Below are 25,829 nucleotides of genomic sequence, written 5' to 3' on the forward strand. Positions count from 1 at the left end.
ATTGTTACATCTCTCTGCGTATCTTAATCTTCATAAAATCTTATAGCCTAATTTACAATTAGAAAAAATATTCCATTAAACAGGTATCGCTTGGAATAAATTTCACGTTTTTAATACTTGTCTGAGAATTCTGCTCTAACATCGCTCGTCGAATATCGCAGGACAAATCTTTGCTGTCGCAGCACGAAGCAGTTGTCATTTGGTAGTCAAACGATCTGGGGATCACTTTCGACAACAGTCTCGTAACGACATTTACCTTGATACCGTGGTCGATGTTACGTCGCATATAATCTTCTCTATAAAATATTTTTCTTTTTCTGTTTTTGTGCGTTCATGTAAGGTATTTACTTTCTTCTTTATTATGTTACTTAAATAATTCATTTCTACATATCTGTCTTACGTAATTCTTTTCTTGCGTTGCAGACCTGGATTTCATCGTTTCTGCAGAATCAGTCGCTACTAAAACAGAGTGTGCACTTTCGTGACTGCTACAGTTTCAACATTTCAAACCGCCTAGCATTTGCAAACTTGGTAAGTTTTACTTCTCGAAGAAGAGAAACATAATTAAATATTGAGACATAATATATTGAGATTTTCGTATTTAAAAAAAAAGAAATCCTTTGCAACGTAACGGACGTTACAAATTACTTTGCAAATTTATCAAAGATACGAAAAATACGTTTTCTTCTTTTACTTGACGAATGCGATAAAATATTTAATAATAATAAAAATAATCAATCATTTGTATCAGTCACAAGAGCGCAGCGTTCCGTAGCTGTCCCTCGTCTCACGCATTATCCGCAAAAACGCGAAACATTTATTCCCCATTAGGCACGAGTGGGTTACGGCGCAGCGAATCGGATAAAAATGCGAAATGTCATAACCGCTAAACATTTGCCGTGCCGAAGTGGCAAAGACCGCTGTAAAAATCTTACCGGTGCGGCGTCGAAAGTAAGCAGCTTCCTCGATCCATCGGCGACTCGCCGGCACGTGTTTGACCACGTGTCGGCCTATATCGCGTAGTCGCAGCACGGAATCGTTCCCTATCCTCTTCGTGATGTTGCACGTGCACGCGTGTCTTGATAATGAGATAACTTTACACGCGCGCGCGCGCATTCGCCGTAGGCGCAGAGAAAGGTGTTTATCATTCATTTCTGCCGTTGCCATTCCTGGAAACTGCAATCACGTTCCCTCAATTAGACACGTTTACGATCACCGGGGGATCGTCCGCTCTACACGAGGCATTTACGTAATTTATTACGTCCGCGTAAGAGCGCGGATCTCGCGCGCGATATAATCGACGGGGTCTCTCGCCATCGCGAGAGTGCATCCGTTCCGAACAATCCGATCTGAATCGTGGACTCGCTGTGCGCTCCTACTATTGTCTTCGTCGGTATTTTATCATTATGTAGAAAATTATACGTGAATTACGTATAATTTATTTATTACGTATTATTTATTACGTACTATAATTACGCATAAATCTACGTAAGTCAACAACAATAAATTGATGCAAAATCGTTTTCTTCAATTTGCAGCCGCACGGTTCCCGTCACTTTTGTTGCTATCACTTCCTACCAGCATCAACGATGATACACATCATCCTCAGTGCATCCCTCATATCTTTTATTTATTTTTTATTTGCCTACTGCAAAAATCGTAAGACGCTCCGCCTCCCTCCGGGACCATCTGGCGTCCCGATCCTCGGGTATTTACCATGGATAGATCCCGAACGTCCTCACCTGTCGCTGACGAATCTGGCGAGGAAGTACGGCCCGATTTGTGGACTACGAATGGGCTCGGTGTACACGATCTTATTGTCGGATCCTCAGCTGGTAAGGCAGGCCTTTGCCAAGGATGCGTTTGCCGGTAGGGCACCGCTCTATTTAACGCACGGCATCATGCAGGGGTACGGTGAGTAATCCATTTCTTCACGTTGATATTGAATAAAAGTCTATTCACTAACACTTTGCGATATTCGCTAAACAATGGATCTGCATCGTGCAAGCAGCGGGAGCATGTAACTCTGTTGTTTCAAGGGTTGAATAGGAGAGAAAATGACACTCGGGTTTTCTTCTCTATTTTGTATTATTAATTATTGTTAATTATTTGTTATTTTGTTAATGAAGCGATTAGTCAGACATTGCAATTCTGTATCACATAAAAGCTTTCGTAATAAGATCTTCCTTGCCACATCCTCTTCTTCTTCTTGAAAGAAGAAGAAGACGAGAGACGCACACGAGAGAATGTATTTCACTTTTATTATATATGGAATTCATTTTTAGTTATTTCGGATAAGTAACATTAAGTCCGCAAAACAGTCCGGAAGCTGCGCACGCTCGTGGGAGTCCTTAAAATATTCCTAAAAATCGATATCGATGTCAATCACTGATCTGCGGTGCAATCGATAATTTAAATAATCCTTGAAGGTGTAAATGTTCTCGTTACATACGGTTACATACACCGCCGTACGAGTCGTGAAACGCGCGATCTCAACTTGGTCCGGCAGAGTAACAATGGAGCGACCGGTCACAATGGAAGGGCACCGCCGATCGTTGTAGGACGTAACGGTTCCTCTAACGAAGGAAGTCGCGCCGTGTGGGCCGACTAACCTACTAAACAGCTGAAAAATCTACTTGCCGGCCCGGTGGTACCTTAGGATCCACAAAAAAGCTGGTCGGAACGAGGTCGGCCCGGCGAGGTCGATCGTCGGAGGATTTAGAGAGCTTCCGGGTAGCGTTCGTCGTCGTCCACTGTCGGTAAAACCGCCGACCTACAAGCATTCTTCCGCGTTTTAAACCCGCGACGTGCACGCACAGTGAAAGTCTCTTTGAGGGGACCTCGCCCGGGTGTAAACGAAAGAAACGAATCTCTTTCGGTGACGCGCCGAGTATTTGCTCGCGATGCCATTCTAACAGCTCTCGCGATTTCCGGAGAGTCGTTAGAACACGCTGGATGGAAAGTAATGCGCAATTCCCGGGCCGCGTACGTCGTAAAACTCCTCGTCGTGGGTATTTGCGAACTTTTCACGTTACTTGTGAATATATTAAACGTATTAAATGTTTACGAAGACTATCGATAATTGACTGAATCTTATGATCTGGTTAACATATAAAGTTGTAGTTGATTATATCAATTTTAATTCTAAGCATTAAATTACTTAAGATTTAAAACACTGCGGAGGAAGAATAAAAACTTTTTGTGTTGCAGAAGAATTTTCCCCAAATTAAGCATTTACCCCAAATATGTAAATTAAACAATGGATTCAGGAAAACCTCTATATTTATTAATACGCTATATATATATATATATATATATATATATATATATTTATAAAATTTATTCGATATCGCACGTGGCGGTAACAATGAAGTGCATAATGCACACACGTGCTCGAGCGATTGTCGCGAGGAACTCGCTGCGATACGTAGCCGGGACGTGTGTGACTTGAGATAGAATCGCACTTCCCCCGAAGGTGTGGACCGTCAAGGGGAATAGAATAGAGCTAGTCAGCTTACGGATATCCCGTTCCCGCGATAACGAGGCCTCTAGATTCAAGTGCCGTTACAATTTTCGATTTACGATCAGCGTTACCGATTGCGGCGCGACATTTGATAGCTGGTCTTCTGCATACGGCCGCTCCGTTACTTGAAATATATAGTGAGTATCGCGAACATAATACATGATAGATAAGTATCTCATGGGGTGCCGCGCCTCGCCGCGATTCACTACGGTGCTCCATATTTCGTAGAAGCTAACGCACAAGCTTAATTCAGCGCGTTTAATTGACGTGACTTCCGATACCGCGGCTATATCGAAGGCTGTTAGCCTGCTTTGACATTGCTGCGCGATCTTTTTTCTCGCGAACACGTAAATAGCATCATAAATTTCAAGAAAACCGTTCTGCAAACTGAGTTAAATATAAATCCGCTTCGCCGACCGGAAGTTACTCCAGCGCACTGTCGCGTCGCGCGTCGCGTGCTCGCGCTGCGTGGACCCGATTGCCATTATAGTACCCCGATTCACCAAAGCCGCATTTACGCGGCTTTTGTTTCCAGATGAAAACAGGGTTACTCGAACAGCCGTAAGTTTCAGCCCGCTGGTTGAAAATTCGCCGGCAAGGCCACAAATTCCGTCGTCGGCGACGACGACGACGGCGGCGGCGGTGGCGGCGGCGACGGTGGCGGCGAAGCCGAGCCGAGCCGTGCCAAGTCAAGCGGGACGATAATTTCACGGTAAAGTGTACCACGGGACCCGGTGGTACCTTACACCTCGTTTCGAAAGCTCCCATCCTCCCGTTCGCGATTCGCCGTCGTCTCCGGCGTGCTTCTCTCTTTCCTTCTCCCTCTCTCTCTCTCTCTCTCTCTCTCTCTCTCTTTCTCTTTCTTTCTCTCCCTCTCTCTTCCGCCCCTCCGTGCCCTCTTCTCTCTTCATTTTTTCCCCGACGCCCGGTGCATGCACGCGCGTGTGCGTGAGCCTTCGGCGATGTTTACGAGGCGCCATGCCTCCGAGTCAACGGCCCCGTGATTTCTCCATTCATTTCCTTCGCGCTATCGCCGCCGATCTTTTACAAGCGCGCCGATAAATACCCGCGTGCATTGCACATCGACCGCGGTACTAATTTCAATGACCGGCCGTCGTGAATTCAGATTGCTAACGCAGAATTCTAGACGATGTGAATCCAGTCGTGAGTCGAAAATTCGTGTACGAGACGAATTTTCAAATCAACGCTCGAAAATTAAAAAGCACTGTTCTCGATCGGAGTATCGTGTGAGTAATACAAGCAGCAATACGTATTATGTAATATTTTAATAAAAATAAGACGCATGTTAATGTTCATAAAAGTAAAATTATTGTATGCACAATTGACTGCCAACAAATTAAAGCAACGCAGGGAAGCATTCGAACTGAAACGCGCATGAGACGAATTGGTGGCCTGATGCACGCTAGATCTGGTGCAGCCGTACCCTCTTCTGGCGCACGTGCACCCTCGCGACATTGAGACGCTTCTGGTACCTTTCACGAGTGACTCCTGCGTCCGGAGAGTCTTCCTCCACTCCTCACGGATGCCCCTCCAGGGCATCCAGGAAAGATCCTCCCGCCGCCGAGTCTCCTTTCTTTCTCTCCACCGGAACAACACCCGGTGGGGAGATCCTAGCCACGCCTCCGTCGATAGGTATCGTCTCGGATACATATTTCGATGCCTCGAGTTTCGCCGAACCTAGATCAACCGCGAGACCGCCGTAGGAAAGGGAGGCTCGTGGTATCTAACGCTCGTTTCAAGTGGTAAGGACCGAGATTAGTCGGCCGAAGTCCCTCCTGGCCGCGCGCCGTGCGGACCGTTACTACTTGAACGCACGAAAGTGCGCATCACCACGCGTTGAAGTCTCCAAATCGGAGCATCGGCAGACGCGCTGGCGCTTTGCCGCGCGCGGCGGTTGCACGTCAGTGCGATCGCATTTTATCCATTATTCCGTGGCACAAATCTTGGACTCGATAGTTTGCTAAAGAAATATGAATTGAAGGGAATATAATGAAGATGACAATCATGAGAGAATTTTAGATGGGTTTAAGGGAGATAATCAGAATGTGTTTAATGTAGTACAATGAATTCGATAATAATGTATATGACAGATATTATGAGAATAAAATATTACATAATTGTTGATCGTCGTTACGATAGAAGAAAAAATTAAGTGCTACGTATTCTTCAATTATTCATGCTGCAATTATTCGGCTTCAAGATTCGATAGCATTTATGCAATAATTATAAGCATTTATTTTTAAATCGTATTACGCATATTGTGAAGCTGTATGAACTACGATACTCTTCACTCGTGTCTCAAAAAATATGGTACACTCTGTTTCTCCGTTCAGTTACTCCAAATGATCGAGGGCGCGCTTCGTTTCACTCGAGGGAAATTTTGCGGGGGAAATCCACATTAATCGAGGATGACGATACTATCGATGCATGAGAAAGATGAGCACGGGGAAGAATACCGGGAGGCGCGTGCCTTCGGACGGCGCAACCCGTGATTATCCGACAGCACGTTTACACGCGCCTTTATGGGCGCGCTTGCATTTCTTATGCGGTCAGCAAACTGGTTGCCCCGCCATGGCGGATAATGTCGTGCGTAATAGCGTCAATTTATTATAGAGCACACTGACGACGATGAAGCGCGCGCGGTCCGTAAACATATTACGCAATTTTCCGCGTCGCGCCACCGGATCGACCGATTCACGTCCGTCTCCATCTTGTGAAACGCGATTGGCCTATCAGTTGCGATTTTGAGATGAGGAGAACGGAAGAAAAAACTGAGAATCCACCAGCTGTTGTATTTATTTAATCGTTCTAGGAAGTCGTCTAGACTTTCGATTTTTCTTGAACCTATTATTATGAGCAAGTGCGTTAGGTGGAAGGACTAGCACGTTCCACGAGGTCGGAAATACCATGGATACCATCCATCAGTAACCAGGTAACGGGGGAACGATCGGCAAAATGCGGTGTGGATCAAAAAAGTATTAATAGGCTTCTGGGAAACGCGCCGAAAGTGAGAGTGCAATTCTTATAAGACACGATATTTACTCTGCTGGTGGATAAATGATCATTTTTCAAAGAATTTTCGTTAAATTAAAATTCAGGGAAACAACATACTTGCAAAACGTTTGACTTGCAAAAATCTTTTGATAAAATATTTTAATCTTATTTATCAATATAAGTAAAAATTTAATACTAACATGGATTCCGATATAATACAATTCACATTATTTTATAACAAAAGGTAATATCACAGACACAATAGACACAAGACAACAGAGAGAATAGACCAATATGCGAAATGCATAAAAATAAGTAAAAATTAGTTAATCGAAGGCGAATATCTATTCTTCTTAGTGAACCTTCGCTGTAACGATTTGCATGCCATTAATCTCGATAATAAACGGACGAAAGAGCAACGACAGGAGAATCGTCATTACTCGGAGCCGATTACGAGTCGGCATTATTGCAATTACAGCTTGGGTTAGAGAGCGACCGCGTATAGAGGCCTTAAGGTGTCGCGTTACACCGTGCACAGTCGGAGCAAGGTGTGCCAGTGGGAGAGAGAGAGAGAGAAGGAGACTTGATCTTGGAAAACGATAGATCATCGCCGCCACTCTCGTTACCGCGGTGCATCGACCTGCATCGCGGCGATCGTCAAAAGTGTCTGGACGATACGACGGCGTTGGCCTTTAAGCGGGTCGACGAAACCTGAAATTCTCAACGTCCTTGATGCCACACGAGCGGCAGCATCGACGCTAATTTCAACCGATAAAAAAAACCGCTCTCTGTCACGATTCACTTTTATGACATCGCGATTCGCTTTATGCTTCATAGGATCCTTCGAGGATGGCCGACTTTTGCCCAGCAATACTGTCCAAATAACATTGGTTTTTTGTTTTCTTCTTTATTTTTCTCCATAGACGCAAAGACATCCACATGAAGACACGATGTTTAGTGATTTATTATCTAATTATAATGATCGATTGTTTTATCTTAATTACTCCATTTTGTCAAGAAAACATAAACGATGTTGGAATTTGTTTCTTTTCGACATCTCTCTGAAATATAACTCTTACAAAAAATCTCTTCGTCTCTCTGTTTATTAAATAAAAGTGAAGTACACGTAGAATTGCAGTCCGCGAGTGAGACCGTTTTTATGCGGCTTCGAATAAGGCAACGAGCAAACGCGATGATCTACATCGTGATAGAAAAGTCGCGCTTCGAATCGGACTTGGCATACCACAGCACTGACTCAACGATGCAGTCAGGCAGCGCGTGTAAAATAAACATTACACGCGAACTTCCAAGCGCGACTATTCCCGCTTGACTTATTACAAACGCGTAACACTGACGTAAGATGTCCGCGATTTTCCCGGCGGCTTGTTTTCCTCCTTCGAGCGCGGGAGTGGGTGTGGGTGGAATTTCATTTTTTCCCTCACCGCGCGATCCCCACGCAGTATCCTTGTGTCTCTTTTTCGCTCCACGTAATTATATACGCATCTACTGTTCTTATAATCTCCGTCGCCGTATCTATATAAAATTTCCGAAGCCGGTAGAGTCTGTCTAAATAAAAAAAACTCAAATATGTATCACACAATCCCAATAAAAATCATTTCTCTTTATTTCACCTATTTTCTCAAAAATCGAGATATCTCACAGAAAATCACTGTGAAACAAGACTCCTTCCAAAATTGGCAAATTGAGAAAAACGCGATCGATGATACGATATTTTTGCGCAAAATAGCTACTCCCTCGCGGTCGCTTCAACTAACGATCGACGGTCTGACCGCTGGCTCCTGTTCGGAATCCATCAATCTTTTTCCCGTTTTCGTAACGCGCGGCTCATCCGCCATTGAGTAGGTTAGGCACGTCCGAGCGGACCCGGGACCGGCCGCTGCTCGCGCGCACCGACGCGAAGGACTCTCACTTTTATCGGTCTCCTTGAAGGAAGTTCCCCGGTCGTCGACAGTTCTGCTCTGCATCCGCGGGGAATTACAGTTAGCTCCGCAAGGACGGGCCGACGGCCTCTCCCGTTAAGAGCGACGCGGAGCGTTGCATGGACGGCCGGCGCTCACACATCGCCGACCTGTCGTGACCCGCTCGGCTGAAGGTCATCGTTTGAGACGAACCTCCGATTTTCTTCGAGTTACTTTGCGGATTCAGCAGAGACGACAAGAAATCCCGCCGAAAATGGTTGGCTACCACAATTATTTATCCAGGGCCCGCAGTAGTTGCTCGGCAATCGCGCACGAACGCCGCTACGAACAATAAAAGCAACGAGAAACGGTAATAATCCGAAGAATTATGCGGACTGTTCTGATTCTGAAGAGCCGTTTTCGAGTCGCAGCCGATCAATATTCATCGGCCATCATCATCCTTCGCGATTATCGACAGTGCGCTCCTCGGCCGCACTGACTCATCCGTGCTATCTTGCAATCGCGAGAATTATTCGCAATTATTATAGCGATAGAGACGTTGAACCATCGCGTGCAGCAGAGGCGACGCGAGTCCCCAGCGCGCGTTGCGAAACGCGCGGACTTTAATGAGGAACCGAACCGAGCGGACGCGGAGCCGTTCGTGATAATGATAAGGGAGACCACGTCGACGCTCCTTTCACAGTCGTTCCCTTACGCGTAATTCGGTAATTTTGCGGTAGACTCGCTCGTTATTACCGAGCAGTCGAAATTTCGAGCGGTATTTCAACCGGCGCGCGATCGATCGATCGCGCGATCGCTGTATTTGGACAGGACAACTATCGCGCGTCTGTCGTCTCATGCGCTCGCCGACTCTTTTTGCAGGCTACCAGGTGGAACGACCGGCCCTGAAACGTTCGGGACGCACGTATGCATTATCCGTCTCTCGTCCGGTTTATTTCTGGCGGTTCGCGAATTCGTGGACGCTCCTACCTTCCTCCGTCCCCCTGCTCCGCGAGACCGCGAGTGATGTCATCCCCTGAAATCATCGCGGCGGGGTGTTTAGTTGCGTAAGAGATCGACCGGCAAGGAGAACTCATTGTCCGTAGCAGCGCGGAGAGATGCATTGCCGAGAGCCAGCTCGCGCCTGCTTCGTCGCTCTTTTAAGTTAAGATCGTCTCGGTCCTTGTCAAGAGAACTGTCTCGACTGCAATATTTTTTTTATTCTGTTTCTCCTGTTTGAAATCGTTGTAGGATATTCTGCTACTTTAGTATTATAAATACAAAAAAATGCTTAATTGCTTGATTGAACGTGCTCGTTTCTTTTTCTCTTTCTTTTTCTTTTCATTTCAAGTCTCGCAACATACATTTAAATTTCGAAATTATAATTTGAGCATTCTAGCTTGAAGGTAATATGTTAAGATATCTTGGTACATTAGTTTACGTAACAAGGAACAAATTTTGATTTCTCCAAAATTATGTTCTCAAGAGTATTAAATTACATATTACATCAATAATATGATTCAATCACTGAGGCAGAACAGAGAGATTAATAATGCGCGCGCGGTGCATCCGCGATCCCGGAAAGTTTTCTTGGCGTCATTTAAATACGACACTGACCTATCGACGGCGCAGCCTCTTAGAACAAGCTGCGAATGATAAATAGTATCGCAAACACCCAATGCGCGGTGGCCTATTTGTGCTCCCTGCTGATGGACTTCCATTGCCTCTTCTCCCGACGTCGTCTCGAATGCACGCGCGTGTACCACGCGGAATTCTAAGCTCACAGAATTCGTTCGTCTCTTCCGACGGACAAACTCGCTTCTGTTCCTCGGAAGTGCACACAACTGAGCATCGATGCTTCGTCAGCCGACGTGAATCGATCAAAGATCATGATGCCTTCCGTTATGCTCTTCCTCCTTGTTCTTTACATAAGCCGATCGATTCGAGGACGCAATGTGCAGAAGGAGAAGTCGGATGACAGATTGCGCGCCGAAGATGCCGATCTGTATTCTCGCGGCACGCCGGCCATAAACCTCGATAATCTCATTGAACGATGATCAGGATTCCGAGATCATTCTCGCGCGACGGCGACGCTCGCGTGTGATCTGGCTGCGAAATCGACGTGGCAGAGATGCACGCAAGGGACACACCTTCGCCGCCGTCCTGGCGAGGATAAGTACTTCAGCGTATGCAAACTTTAGCGTACGAGGTCCCCCATGAATCCTTCATCTTAAACAGCGCGGCGGAATTTCAGCTCAGTTTTGATCTTGTCACTTGATCTTCACTTTGGACTACTTTCATTCTTCATCTCAACCGTGTCTTAAAAGATACTTCTTTCGTTTATTTTAATTTAACGATAATAATAGTTTTGCATAAAACCCCTGATACGTGTTCTAGCATTCATATATATAACATATATTATTAGAATTTTAATTTAATAATGAATGATAAATTATATTTTATTTAATAATAAAAATATTAATTTTTTTAAAAAAGGGAGATTATTTCAATTTTTAATGTGTATTGTAGTGCGATGGAGCATAATTAAAGTGGCTTTAAGTTATAGAGCTCGGCAAGATTTGCACGCGGCAGCCGATTTTCAGCTAGCGCCGCCTCGCGCTATTCCCCTTACCTCGAGCCCCGCGCGCAGCCAACAAGCTGCTCGCGGCTCAGGACCGTATGACACGCGTATATCTACATATATTTCCACTAGCTTTCCACGTCACCCGTGAGGTACTATCGTTGACGCGTTTTTTTTTAAGTGGTATCCCCAGTAGGCCTAATCCACCCTATGACCCTAAAACAACCCTTTTAAGGAATAAATTCGAAGTCCGAAGTTTCGCAGCTTGGGATATGATGATTCTGATAAAATTTTATAAAAATCAGCACCGGTTTCTTTAACCGTTTTGAGAGAAATATCAGTGTGTAAATCACACAATTCATCCTGCAAATCAAGGTGTTGTTCTTCGATTGACGCTGTAACTTACAGCCTGTAAGGGGATTCTCGAAAAGAATTAATCGAAGAACAACACCTTGATTTGCAGGATGAATTGTGTGATTTACACCTGATATTTCTTTCAAAACGGTTAAAGAAACCGGTGCTGATTTTTATAAAATTTTATCAGAATCATCATATCCCAAGCTGCGAAATTTCGGACTTCGAATTTATTCCATGTTTGGTTCCACATATTCATGTGAAGCTTCATTTTCGAAAATGAAATTTTCCCTCACGGGTGACGTGGAAAGCTAGTGGAAATATGTAGATATACGCGTGTCATACGGTCCTGAGCCGCGAGCAGCTTGTTGGCTGCGCGCGGGGCTCGAGGTAAGGGGAATAGCGCGACGCGGCGCTAGCTGAAAATCGGCTGCCGCGTGCAAATCTTGCCGAGCTCCGAGTTATACGATAGAGAATCAGGAAACTTATTTAGATAGAGTCTAACTCTTGTTTGGGAAATCAGCAGTTTGTCATTATTGTTACACCGTTACATTATATCCTTTTACAAAAGATCATAAAGACAGCAAGCGAATAGATATTTGTTTAATTGCACCGCTCTCGACGATAAATACCAACAAATGCTTTGATATCTGCAGACACTTCTTCCGTCACAATCGCAGGCTCGTTATTATGAAATAAGACGAGTGTAATCTTGATAAACGCATAACAGCTCTCTATCGGGCCGATTAATCAAGCTGCATTCACGCGTATCTAAAGGTAAATCTTAATTAATAGTCGAGATTTTATCTGTATCTGTGCTTAGGTTTTGTTACCGATACATCTATTCTTGCCAGCCTTGTATTCAAATTAAAATAAACGCATGCTCACATGTGTGCCAAAAGAAAGAGGAAGGAGAACAATTGTAGGAAAATCAACTATAGGTATATAAAAAAAATAACATTTGACAAAGATAATATAACAAACTGAACATCCAAGAAAAAAGGAAGAGGAACATTTCTCGAGCAGACTGCTCTAGCAGGAACGCGCACTTCGTCGCTATTGTCGTTGTGCTTAATTGTCAACGGCCGCCGCTAATCGACAATTACCGCGCCTGGTTTATCCCGCGAATCCGTTCGCTTGCGGAGAGGAGGAACGGCGAGTGGGTGCGGTGAAAGATTATTGTTTATTCATTCGAGGATTATCCTTCGGCGAGTTCAGTGGCTGCACCTACTTACCGGGAATGACGGTAATCCTCTCGCTATTTTTTACACCCCCCACCAAGCGCGGTTCGCACATCGCGCAGAAAGAGGCAGGGAGGCGGAGGGACGTTCGGGTGGCGATTTATTTATGACCGCGCGATTAAGGTGCGACGAGGATCGTCGGGACGACGACACACTAAGGTGGAGAGAGAAAAAAGAAAGAGAAGGAGGGAAAATTCGGGCGAGATTCTCATCTTCGTGCGTTCCGCAGGTCTCATCGGCGCCGAGGGTGACCTTTGGAAGGACCAGAGGAGGTTCGTGGCCGGATGCCTGAAGAATTTCGGCATGATGAAGCTGCCCGGTACCAGAAGAGACAAGATGGAGGAGAGAATCCTCGCGACCGTGGACGAGTGCATATCGGTAAATCCTCTTGAGATTTGATACATCGCGCGCGCAAGGCCATCATCGTGTCACTGATGACCCCCTGAAACGATGTCGATGAACCTCACGTCGTCATTCCAGAATAATAAATTCACGGAAGTTATTCCACTCACCTATTTTCTGGAAATGTCATCGCATTTAATGAAGCTATTAATTTCCGTGGCATTTCGACTCCACGTCGTTTTCGCTCGACGATCTAGATGCAAAGATAGTTATCCGCCGCTGTATACGATCACGTTGCAAGGTACGAGCGTTTCTGCTCGACAATCCAGCCGCATCGGGCGCACCCGCGCTTTGAAGAAAGGCGAGCGCGCGGGTTTGATAAGAGCACTCCGCGTTTGCTAAATTCCTGATATAACGGGAAACGAGAGACGGGCGGGGGTGATAGAAGTTCCTCATGTTTCAATGCCTTAGAAACTGAAGAGTCGCATCGAGGCAGACGGTATCGACCCGCTGGAGACGCTTCATCACTGCGTGGGCAATCTGCTGAACGACCTCGTGTTCGGCAAAGTTTACGAGGAGAACGACGAGGTGTGGAAGTGGCTCAGGCACTTGCAGGAGGAAGGAGTCAAGCATATCGGAGTCGCAGGACCGCTCAACTTTTTTCCGTTTCTCAGGTACGGCACCATCCCTGATCGGAAAGGTCCTTCGCGGCTCTCCTTCCCGATGGAGTTGATTTGCATAGCGCGCGATATGTTTTGCGCCTCGCTAACGAAAGGTAAACCGCATTATACGAAGGGGAAAAAAACCGAGTAAATTGATCTGCACGTCCAATTAGCGTGTCGATGATGCGACAACGATTCACTCGGCGTCTGCCATGCAAATGTCATGTTTTTCATCGATGGAGCGATAAACATGGGAGGCAACTATTTTTTTTTCTTTTTTTTATATACACGCGCGTGGCGTGACAAATTGAGCTGAATGGTAGAAACTGGAAGAGCAAATAGAAATGCTCGTGTAAAAAAACTAGTGCGAAGGATAATTTTATTTAAGCCGTTAAATACGTATGCATAAGTCAGATGGATCGGAAAGATCACCGATAACAGTAAGAGAGAGAGAAGGAAGACGTCCTTAACAAAAGGTTATAATTATAAAATCAAATCAGCTTGTTCTAATGACTGTTGTAACGCGGATGTAAAAGCGATTGTGTGATACGTAAAACTACGTGAATCTTAATAGTACTGTTTATAATACGACAATAATATACTTTTCTTCCACCACGCGTAAAGTGGAACAAAAGTAGCTAATTGAAATAAAATTATCAAAAATACACATCTGCAATTAAAGATTAACTCCCATATTCGAAAGAATATTAAAAAATCGTGTTGCCGGATTTTTTCGATCATGCAGATTTTTACCACGATACGGGAAGATAATGACGTCACTCGTCGATGGCAAGCTGAAAACTCATCACCTGTATCAAACCATTATCGATGAGCACCGTGCCCGACCTCAGAAGACAGACAGTTTCCTGGCAGCTTTCGACGATGCAATGAGGACCAACGCGGACAATCCTGGGTATTTCACGCAACCGCAATTCTATCATTTGCTGGCCGATCTTTTCGGCGCGGGCACAGACACCACTCTGACGACTTTTCGTTGGTTCATGCTCTTCATGGCGACGCATCCGGAAGAACAAGTACGCTTGTATAACATTTTTATATTTTTACATTTCTCTTCGCAGAAATTCTCGAATGAAAAATTGTCGGCTTTTTCCGGTAAAGAAATCTTCTCTTAAATTGGTCGTGGTCTTTTTTTCGCAGAGAAAAATTCAGGATGAAATGAACGAACTTTTGGGAACGAAATTACCCAGGCTGGAGGACAAGCACGTATTGATTCGACTGGAAGCGGCAATCATGGAGACGCAGAGATTGCGAAGTATTACGCCGCTCGGCATCCCTCACGGTACAATACAGGTAGCAAAACTGACATGTATTAAGAAAGAACGCAGGAAGCAGTAAAAAAAAAGTCAATATAGTTGGCGCTTGTACATTTTATTTTACAATGTCTGATCATAATTTACAATTACTTGTTAAATAGAGAATATTTATCCTGCCGATCAATAGCGGTACTGCGATTAGTCGCTTCAGAATAACCATGGCAATAATCCATAGCATTCATCCAGAAAACCGCGAGATTAATTATATAAGTTACACTTGTAATGAATTTGACTGAAAACTTGACGAGACTTGAGACAAACTCGGGACGATCTGCGTTTAAGGACACTCAGCTAGGCGATTACGATGTACCGAAAGGCACCATGGTCGTACCGTTGCAATGGGCGATTCATACGGATCCTGCTCACTGGCACGACCCGCTCTCCTTTAAACCGGAAAGATTTATTGCCGAGGATGGGAGTCTCGCCAAGCCGAAAGCTTTTCTGCCATATCAGACGGGTAAGCTGACAGGAAAAAATGGAATGTCAGAGGTAGAGCTTCGTCGTCTCATATCGCGCAAATATTGTTGTTTCATGCGACACGAAGGCAAACGTATGTGCGTCGGTGATGAACTGGCCAAGATGATGCTGTTCCTGCTCGCCGCGAGAATGCTTCACTCGTTCGCTATCTCGTTGCCAACCGATGCGCAGATCGATCTGGAAGGCGAATGCGGAATTACCCTGGTCCCGAAACCGCATCGATTGATTTTTATGCCGCGGGAATAAATTTGCATGTATTCGCGATAACGTTTTTTATACGCATAATATATTGTGCTTTATAAAACTGAGTATATTTAAATTTCATGAAAAAAAGTATATATACATACATGGTTTACACATATATATATACCTTATTTCTTATGCAACGTTCGCATTAAATTACATTATAAATAAATGATGCACTATAAATAAACAACGGTATTTACCCTCTTTATTAGTCCTCTAATATATTAATTGTCGTAAGATTTTATCTTATATTCAGGGAATTTTTATATAATTTTACCGCCACACGAATCTTGAAGCAATAAGGTATATTTAATTTGATAGATGATTATGATGCCCTACACACACTGTCGAGTGAGGCGCGGGTGTCTAATAATACATCAGCAAAATTTATTGAAAACTGCAGTGATTCTACCGGTTTACATTGCTCATTCGGGAACTGAGAACGATCTTTACGAAAACAGAAGGAACACAAAGTCTCGCAGCATAATTGACTTTAGTTAATAGGATGTTAATGGGACCTGTCACGAAATTGTTTACAGCTATAATTCTCTACCTGTTTGTGTCAAATTGTGCATGCGACAAGGCAAGCGTGCTTCGTATCTATTCTTGCATTAAAACACGTTTCTTGCAAGACGGATATTAATGGAATGGAATAGCGAACGCTGCAAGATATCAGACGCTCGCGTCGCGTCGCGCGATTATCTCAGCAATTAAATTTCGCCATCGGCGAATATTTTAGTTCGACGACATTAAAAGGAACGCCCTCATCGAAGCGCGTGCGAGCGCGCTGATCGCGTAGAAATGTCCGCCCTGTGAAAATGGACGACATTATTCGTGTGCGTTTTACGTTTCGCGAGGAGGAGTACGACATAGTGAATTTTGAGCATGCGCTTCTGATATGGAGATATAAGCTGTTAAAATATCAACCACGATATTGGGAGATAATTTCACATAAACCGCGCCGCTACCCCTTTGCTTCGTGCCTTTTTTCTCCCCTGTTTCTCCCTCCTTCTCTTCTTTTTCTTTGTCTCGTCTTTTTCACATATTTCTCGCATCGGATTCGTGAAATTCCGTCGTTATGCAACACGCAACTTTTTTTTCTCACAATATTGCTGGCCTTGGCTGGAACTACAAGAGCACCGTTCACCTACTGCCGAAATCGCGTTTTCCTTTATTGATATTGATTGTTAGGATAGAAAGAAGAAAGAAAGAAACGCAGATCTGAGCAGATAGAAAAAGGAATCTCCGGCAAAAAGTTGAAAGAAAAGGTCGAGGCTCTGAAATAAACGATGAGTGCATGCGAAGGCCTCTTCCTGCTTTTATACACGTGTCAACGTATTCGTGCATTCGAAATGTCAATAAGATGTTCGACCGCATTGTAAATGATGTACCAAATTATGTAATCAACACAAAATTCGCCTGCAAAGAATCAGTTGATCTTATAGTTTGCTCAGACTGATTCCTCTCCCTTCTCTCTCTTTCTCTCTGGTCCCAGTTGATTCGATTGTTTTTGCAACAAAATCAATTCTGTTGTTACACAGAGTAAGACAGAGAAATATTCATGAAAAAAGAGATTCGTTTTTAGTAAGAAACACATCGAATCAGACCGTAATGACCGAACACCACTTTAACCAGGAGAAAGCTCAGAATTTTAACCAAGAGAACGAGAAAGAGATATTAAGACCAAGAGAAGGAATTCAAACGGTCCAGGCTGTACGAGGGCCCTGCTCTAACACACTTTCAACTTTGTGTCAGGTAATAAAAAGAAAAATGCCTCTCTTCCTGCCTCGCAAAGTCTGCTGAAGCAACGGTTCTTCGAAATTTCTGTCTTCACCGCGCACGGTGGCCAGGTGGCGCAGGAGGTTCAGCCTCTTCAGCGCTGAAAGACCGCAAGGTTTGAGCATCAGAGCGCAATGCGAGAAAGGCCTCCTTACTGGGCCAGTCTGGGACACGTGTCGTGGCCGCATGGTGCAACGCGCATCTGGGATACCCGCGCGCTTTTCACGTGTACGACGCTGCAGGAAATGCGCGATTATCGGCGCACGTAGCCGGGATGTGCTGGCGGCCGGCTGAGCTGACCTTACGTAACTTGCGTGCGGTTTGGGGCCACTTGACTTTCGTGTCATTAACCTTACCCGGTCGCGCAATGTACCCGGCGACCACATTTCGTTAGAACCCAGAACGCGCGAGTTTCTCTTATGTAAGCGCGCGCGAAGCTCGCGCGCGCCTGCTTCTCGAGCTCCCGCGCGATGCTCCCGCGAATTTTGCCGTCTCTCGTGCGAGAGGCGACATCGAGGAAGAAAATATCGTAATAAATATTTTTTAATTTGCGATTGCAGCATAACTGATGAGGTTTTGCCAATAAAAGTGTAATGACCTTTTGATAACTTTGTTTTCTCTGATTACTTAAAGGTCGGTAACTTTAAAATTAATCGAGAATTGGTAACTCATGATAACGCGGAAACATGTCCAGAAAATATAGATAAAATAATTTCTTTTTGAATTATTACGTCGTGATCGAAGCATCTAATAGAATAGTCAATTAATTAATTAATTTAACACGTGATAACCTGCTGATTTTAATTTGTATATCGGATAATTTCTTTATTATTCGATATACAAATGAGGTTCATAATTATATATCTCCGAGCACTACTAATAAAAGATATGACAATTTTTCAGCAGTATTCCTTTAATTTGCTCACAATTACATTCTTTGCAATGGAGGAATTAAACTCAACAATCAACGGGGTTGTGACTATTTTTAGTGACAGCATCGCGCGGTATGCCTGACTGTACAAATTGAAAAAGCGTCCTACCAAAAACGAAACCGAGCTGGCCGGTGGAAGAGAAAGCTAGGACCAGCTCAGTCCTCTTTCGTAGGCCCCGAGCAAGAATCCTCGACGAGTATCGAATGGCGACAGGAAGGGACGAACGCGCGCGCGATCAGAGATCAGAGTCGAAGGCCGATGGTGCAGCCGAAGAGCAGCAAGTTTTTTTTACTCATCCCGAAGAATCCGGTTTCCGAGATTGCAGCTTCTAGACGAAATCTTTCGCGGTAACGATTGATAAGGACGTCGATTTCTTTGTATATTCGGCCGATCAATGTCCGCCAATGTTACGATAATGCTGATCGTTTCGACGCTAGCGGGCACTTCACTGGTGCTTGAATGATGTTTTAAGATTTAATAGAACTTGATCGCGTTACACCATAATGGAAACTCCATGAAATATACGACTAACGTTAGGCTGTAAGATTCACTTCAAGAAGTTTAAATAAATGGGATATGATTGGGATAGGAAGAATGATCAGATCAGACTCACAATCATGTCAACTGTAAACATTTTTATTTCATATAGAAAAAAAAACATTAAATAACACAGTTTCGCGGTCGACGAGTGAACACAATGCGACGTTCCGCAATTCATGCGTGCGCTACGTGGTAAGATTAATTAACGCCCTATACTCGGATACTCGGACAGAGGAGCATTCGTGCGCGCGACAGCGATCCCGTGTCGGGAGTCCATCAGTCCATCGTCGAGCGCATTTGAGGGGCTAAAGGTAAGGTGAGCACGTTTCCACGAGCTTCGTGCCCCTATCTAAGAGACGGGATCGGCACGCCGCGGCACGCTCCTCGCCGCTTCTAGGATGCACAGCCTGGGATACCTTTGGGAAATCGGATTGCACGACGTCACAATGAATCGTCGACCGTACATCCCGGATCTCTCGGATTCACAGCCTCAGCCCGCGCTCGCACCCGAGGCGTCCAGCAGCGATCGGTCCCAGCGAGCGGAATCGCGGCGGACGATCGATATTTTATTTTTATACACCATTTTATTTCCGAGCGCGGCTGTCGCGCTCGGTATGGCGGATGTCGCAACGGAATCTCACGGCGACTTTCACGAAAATCGCTCTCGGCCGCCGCGCCGGGTCCGGTCCTGCGGCTGACCGCGGTTAGAGGGATCAGCGACATTGCCAGCCACCGCGACATCGCGGTGACACCAACGCGAGCGGTCTCGGGTGCAAGGGCAGTCTTGCATTCTCGTGAATCGGCACACGATTCGTCGACCAGCTACACATCATCATTAGAGATACATACATACATACGAAGAAACGCACGTTCACGCAATCAATCTATTTACATACGCGTGTTAACTCTCTTTCGCTCGTCGTATTTCTCTCTCCACTATCCGTCTCCGTCCTAGCTCAGACACGCCTTCTGTGTTCTCCCAAAAAGAACGCCTTTCCATTCGGCGCCATTCAGCTCATCCATTAGAAGCCCAACAGTCGGCCACCGAAATTTCGATCGAGGAATCATTCTCAGGCATATCTGGGCTAATGGCGGATTACTATATACGTTATATCGCGGACGAAAGGGGGGCAACGCGAGCCGCCGTCCTCGTCCGCGGTCCGGTCCGCGGAGATTTACGGTAAGTCGACGATGGATTCGGGATCGTGACGGCGTTGGGCTGCGAATCGGAGTAACGTTCTTGATGAGTGACGAACTGACACGATCTTTTCCCTCGAATCACCTCGCACGAAGCCGTGACGCGAAACGACACGGCGGGATTGACGTTGCTCGTTACTCGCAAGGCACGAAGTCGTTGTCGAAACCGCTCGACGCTCAGACGAAATCGCGTCAATCTAGACTAAACGCGAATAAATACAAAGCGTAAGAGGACAGGGAAAGGAGAGGGATGGAACCGGAGCAGAGAGTAATATTCGTAAAGCGTTATAAATAAATACTCGTGGGAGCGAATGAAAACGATCGAGATGCGGCGGAATGATTGGGGGAGGAGGTAGGGGGAGATGATTCGCAACGTGGGCTCCTTTTGTACTTTACGCTATAACGCCGAGGACTTCCGCTTCCCTACGGGACCAATCAATTGATGCTTCTTCGTACTATTTTACGCGGGAATTACTCTCGCAGCCGAGGAAGTTTCATTCGCTATCCTCACGGTCCCGGCGCCAGAAAGATGGCTACCCAGAATTTTTAACGGGATTGCGATAACGGTATCGTAATTAGTCCGTGGTAGCTCGAGGATATCAGGGACGCGATTGGCGATTTCCTTTTTTTTTCTTTTGTCTCGAAATTTTCTTTCTTCGATTGAGATTGTTTAATCTCTGACGTGGTAAGAAGAAGCCATGCTAGTATGGCGAGATCGCGGAAATGGATGAATAAATTTTGATAAAACCTATGTCATTAACATAATTGATGAAAACGATCGAAATAATGCTTTCTAGTTAGCATAACGAAGTAAAAGAACTCGCCGTACCAAAACTAGACGGATTAGTGGTGAGGGCATACCGAGCATCAAATACGCTTCGGAACTTAACTTATATCTAACTTACATAACACATATATATACACACACACGCGCACGCACGCACGCACGCACACACACACACACTCTCTCTCTTTCTCTCTTGATTCTATTCTATTAATAAAATTACTTCAGTAACTTTCCACAATTTTATAAATTTCTTATGGAGGATCATCAACTTATTTCAAGAATCATATGTTTAAAAAAATTATTTTAGATATCGGAGAACGATCGATTACTTATCACTCAATCATAAAAATTAATCATTTAAAGTTTAGATTAACACATAAAATTTTATCTAATTACAAATTTGTTTCTCAGTGTTTTCGCCAATGATGCGTACGTACAGTGCATCTTTTCTACTAATTGTAAGTCAAACATTCATGCAAACCAGGCGAGTTACTCGCGTTTATTTGCCCGATGGCTTAAAAATTAAAGAGTCTTTATCTACCATTAAACTTCAACCATTAAATTATCATTATACCTTACTATCAAACTTTTCGTAACTACAAAAATTTGGTTTCACGGAAAGACGTGCGATCGTTCTCCAACAATTAACATACAATCAGACAATCTTACGGGTCTCCATGTCGATGCGCGTATGATTAGTGGATGATTCCATGGCGTCAGCGACTTGCGCGAAATCTCTTCGACCTTCTTCCTCCGGCGATAGGAACAACTACCGTGCCCGTGCTCTGGAGCTGAAGACGCTCAATGGCTGCCGACGTTGCGCAGAGGCCCGCTGCTGATGACCTCGTTGCTGTTGCAATCGATTAGATTGAGTTCTCTTTGCAGCAGGCAAACCTTGAAGGGATCCGGCGACACCGTGATACCGGCGTTGCCTCGCAGGCTGGGCAAGGAGGCGCCCTCGGGCACCTTCAGGTCGAAGGAGTGCATCAGCGAGCTGAAGAACAGGAAGAGTTCCATGCGCGCCAGCATATCGCCCAGGCACATTCGCCTGCCGACTCCAAAGGGCATGAAGTATTCCGGCTTGCAGACCTTACCCTCAACAGACAAGAAACGGGACGGCCGGAAGGCTTCCGGCTCGTCCCAAAGTTTCGGGTCCATGTGCACCGCGTGCAACAACGGCACCACACTGGAACCGGCTGGTATCGTGTAGCCGTTCACCGTCACGTCTCTGTAACATGAAGAGAGACGAAATGGCCGATTAGGCAACGCGTTCCGTCCTGACTGATGACAACTGATTGATCGATTAACGGCAATTAACAATCGAGAGCAAGAGAGAGTGTACTTCGACAATTTAACAATTACGTTACTGATAAGAGATTCGATGTACTCTGTCTCACGTATAGTTTTCTAAAAGAACAGATTTCACGCCGAGTTTAGTGCCGTAATTCTCGTGTCTGTAGCACCGCATCACGGTCGTCGGCTGTGCGAGATATTAATCCACCGGCGAAGTCAGGCAGCAGCTTGACTTTTTACTCGCGCGCGCACGTGCGCTCGTCACGCTCTTTCTGGCCGCGTTCTCCGCGAAGAAGTGAAACCGGGCCGCCCGCGCCGTTTCTAATGGCGGTCGCTGCTTTCCTGCGAACGATCGTTCCTAACGAGCATTCTCGATATATTGCAATCCGATACACCTGCCCGGCTTCGAATAGGTTCTTTGTCCGTATGGGAAACGATGTCATCGACCTCGAAGGCGCCTCGGACCAAAAAGGCGGGGCTGCCCGGCCGAAAAGCAGACAGGGGGGCCACGCACCTTTGCTTTCACTTTTGCTCGCCGAATATAATCGTCCAAAACGATCGCGAGGTTCCGATATGCCAGACACGAAAAGCCGTCCGGGAGGAAGGCGAGGACTCGTTGTGAAACTCGCTCTTGGCTTACGTAGAGTCAAAGAGAAAGGGAAAGGGCCAACCACGTGTCCGCGCGCCAAAGAATAGACGATGACGATGTAGGGAGATGGCATGATAAGATAGATCAGTGATGAAGGCTCAATTTACCGTGTGGTAGCGTGCGTCGTTCCAAGCGGCACTACACTAGATCGGCGCAGGACCTCCAAGATCGTCGCCTCGGTGATCGGAAGGAAGGGAAGATCCTCCAGCGCGGGCAATCTCGATCTTCCTACGACCTGGTCCAACTCCTCCTGCACTGCCGTGGCCGCTTCCGGATGATGCAGCATCATGATCACTGCCCACTCCATGGTGGTCTTCACCGTTTCCATGCCAGCGGAGAAGAGATCGCCCAGGATTTGTTGCATCTGACGATCTGCGCGAGAAAAAGAAGAGACGATCGTTTAAAACCAGTATTCGTATCATGATCGAACTTGACTGCGATAACCATGAGAAGTAGATATCAATTGATGAATTGGACAATCAATTATCGGACATTACTTATATTATTTGCTATGATGCATGACGCTGAGTCTATAACTGACACAACCAATTCCTTGTAAAAGTTCGTTATAATGAGACACCGATCACTCACCATGATCTTTTCCCTGGAAAAGCGTGCCCTCCCGACCTTGCTCCTTAGCTTGCTGGATCTCGAGCAGATAGGTGTCCACGAGATCGCGGATGTCGTTCTTGTCGAAGGTCACTCTGTGCTGGTTGACGGTCTCTTGGAAGAAGTCAGCCATCTCCTCGCGGTTCTGCGAGATCTTGTGTTGAACGCCCTGCACGCACGGCAGGTAGCGCATCATCGGTATGTAATTCACGGCCGCCACTCTGCCGAAGAGCTTGAACCCTTCCTCGATGAGGCCCATGAATCTCTTGAACCGCGAGTCGCCGTGCTGGAAACGCACTCCCATGATGATCGAGCAGATCACATTGCTGATCGACATGGCCAGGGAGGGCGCGATGTCCGTAGGCGCGCCACGTCGCAGCTCCAACCCCCGCAGAAACGTAGTTACCTCACGCTAAATGGGAAAACGTCACGATCGTTTATTTCAGGCAGTCTTGATCGAAGTATTCGCGAATCTCTCTGCCGCGCTCTAGGACATCGCGATGATCAAAGAGCCGACATACAAGAGCTGGCAGATAAGATGAATCGATCAGATACGCGTTTCGAAGATTTCACGTGGCCGCTGATAAATTGATAAGATAGAATCGCTAGATCGCGTGCCGATTACTCCTAGTACTCACCATGATCCTCGACTCCATGACTTTCTTGCCCATGCCGCTGTACGTCATGCCAAAATTCCTGAGTTTGTCATGAAGGAATTTCCTTTGGTCCTTCCACATGGCACCCTCGGTGTTGATGATGCCTGCAACAGCAATGTGAACGATGCTGAATCGCGGGAGAACTCTCGTATGCGGCGCGTCATCCGCGGACTCATTTCGTCTCCACGGTGCGGTGCCGATCCGTCCGCGAACGACCGATTGCGACAGCGCGGAGCACAAGTTAGCATTGACCGAGAAGCAACCGTGGAAACGCGCAGCCATGACCGATCGGGGAAACAGTTCGGAAAATGATAACGATCGCAGAAGAAAATCGCTTGAGTTTCCCCCGTGTCCGGTAAGTCGTACAATTTCGTTGGGACTTCCAGGCAGAGCATTTCGGGTGCGTTTTATCAGCAAATTGGATGGAAGATGGAAACGGAATCTCAAGACGCGGAGAGAATCCCCGATAAATCCCGGCGAATCACGCGAAAGACGAGCAGCTCCTACTCGGGCAGAGTGCTTTAACCCCCACAATGCGATATGAGAGCGTGCTAAAGTCGCGAGATAAGGCGTACTATCGGAATCTGCTGCGCTCGACACTCACCGTATCCGTCGAGGATGCTGTTGAACTCGGTGTGCGGCCTGCCGGTGAACTCTTCGCGTCGAAACGTGTCGCGTATGATGCGATAGTCGCTGAGGACGACGACGAGCTTGGTGCCGAGCCGGGCGCTGAACATGGAGCCGTACTTCTTGGCCAGCTCGCTGTACCGCAGGTGCAGGTCGCTCTTGATGAAGGGCAGATAGCCGAGGATCGGCACCCCCCACGGACCGGGCGGCAAGGTGCGGACATACCGCAGCCACTGAATGCACCGCACCATCAGAAGAACACCGATAAACACCAGAAGGGTGTAGAACACCTCAACCCTGGTGCCGCCCATCGCCCGCCAAAGCCACTGCGCGATATGTTCCACCAACATCTCGAATCGAGTGACGTGTTACTGACCGATCGAGATCCGATATGGGGTTCGCTTTCAAACGTCTTTCAGTGTCTTTGGGTGTCGCGTCGCGATTATCACTGACGCGTATATTATCACACGAAGTCTCTATATTTATATCTCGCCCTTTCTCAATCTACCGGTAGGGTAAAAGGGAAGATCACAACTCTGTCTCTTCGCGGAGCTACCGCGTTGCTCGTTCAATGTTTCTCTGACTCTATCAGACCCTGCGACTGCCGATGTCGCGAGACAAGTGAGCAATGCACCGCAGTGAGGGAAGGTACACTATGACTCAAGGGTGCACTAGGAAACGGGAGATCCCGAGGGAGACGCAGGGTGATAACGAGCAGCTTGACGAAGAAGAGGGTAAAAAGGAAGGTAAGAGAGGAAGCTGTGCGAAATGCGAAGAGAGGAAGAGAAGAAGGAGAAGAAGAAGAAGAGAAAGAAAAAAAAGTCGGTCACCACCGCAGCCGAATTCGCCGGCGCTCGCCACGTCGTGAACCGTGCGAGCCACGGAAAGATTGAGTATGTACTAACATACACCTTCTTGTCCTTGCCTGTCTTATATAGCGACTCATCAGGCTGCGGTCCCCCGGCGGTCCCTTAGCACAATGGAGGGGTGGCCAAACGGACAGAGAGAGAGAGAGAGAGAGAGAGAGGAACACCGCGGACGTCGGAGGGTGGGGACGCGTCGGTGG

At 46.2% G+C, this 25,829-nt stretch overlaps 2 protein-coding genes across 3 annotated transcripts; one reads left to right on the plus strand and one right to left on the minus strand.

Annotated features, from left to right (window-relative positions):
• Positions 1–428: 428 nt before the first annotated feature.
• LOC105280349 (cytochrome P450 306a1) lies at positions 429–15,873 on the plus strand. 2 transcript variants are annotated; one of them, XM_011340841.3, is made up of 8 exons: positions 429–531; positions 1,539–1,914; positions 12,863–13,011; positions 13,447–13,649; positions 14,383–14,671; positions 14,796–14,948; positions 15,254–15,428; positions 15,516–15,694. In XM_011340841.3, exons 2-8 carry the CDS (start codon positions 1,590–1,592, stop codon positions 15,692–15,694), a joined length of 1,473 nt encoding a protein of 490 aa, XP_011339143.2. In that variant the 5' UTR covers positions 429–531; positions 1,539–1,589. The 2 variants fall into 2 exon arrangements, with proteins under 2 accessions (XP_011339143.2, XP_011339142.2); XM_011340840.3 differs by having other exon boundaries at positions 15,254–15,873.
• A 3,155-nt stretch (positions 15,874–19,028) lies between these two features.
• Positions 19,029–25,478, minus strand: LOC105280350 (cytochrome P450 18a1). The gene is made up of 5 exons (XM_011340842.3): positions 24,741–25,478; positions 24,119–24,240; positions 23,463–23,892; positions 22,979–23,243; positions 19,029–22,157 (listed from the first exon to the last, which is right to left on the minus strand). Exons 1-5 carry the CDS (start codon positions 25,111–25,113, stop codon positions 21,731–21,733), a joined length of 1,617 nt encoding a protein of 538 aa, XP_011339144.1. The 5' UTR covers positions 25,114–25,478; the 3' UTR covers positions 19,029–21,730.
• Positions 25,479–25,829: the final 351 nt, after the last annotated feature.

Source organism: Ooceraea biroi, chromosome 1 (assembly GCF_003672135.1).
Source record: "Ooceraea biroi isolate clonal line C1 chromosome 1, Obir_v5.4, whole genome shotgun sequence".
NCBI classification, from domain to species: Eukaryota; Metazoa; Arthropoda; class Insecta; order Hymenoptera; family Formicidae; genus Ooceraea; species Ooceraea biroi.

Coding starts and splice junctions, on each gene's coding strand:
- LOC105280349 (XM_011340840.3), top strand. CDS start 1,590: ATGATACACATCATCCTCAGTGCATCCCTCATATCTTTTATTTATTTT. Junction 1,915..12,862: donor CGGCATCATGCAGGGGTACG/GTGAGTAATCCA, acceptor TGCGTTCCGCAG/GTCTCATCGGCGCCGAGGGT. Junction 13,012..13,446: donor CCGTGGACGAGTGCATATCG/GTAAATCCTCTT, acceptor TCAATGCCTTAG/AAACTGAAGAGTCGCATCGA.
- LOC105280350 (XM_011340842.3), bottom strand. CDS start 25,113: ATGTTGGTGGAACATATCGCGCAGTGGCTTTGGCGGGCGATGGGCGGC. Junction 23,244..23,462: donor TTTCCAGGGAAAAGATCATG/GTGAGTGATCGG, acceptor TTTCTCGCGCAG/ATCGTCAGATGCAACAAATC. Junction 22,158..22,978: donor ACGACGCACGCTACCACACG/GTAAATTGAGCC, acceptor TTCATGTTACAG/AGACGTGACGGTGAACGGCT.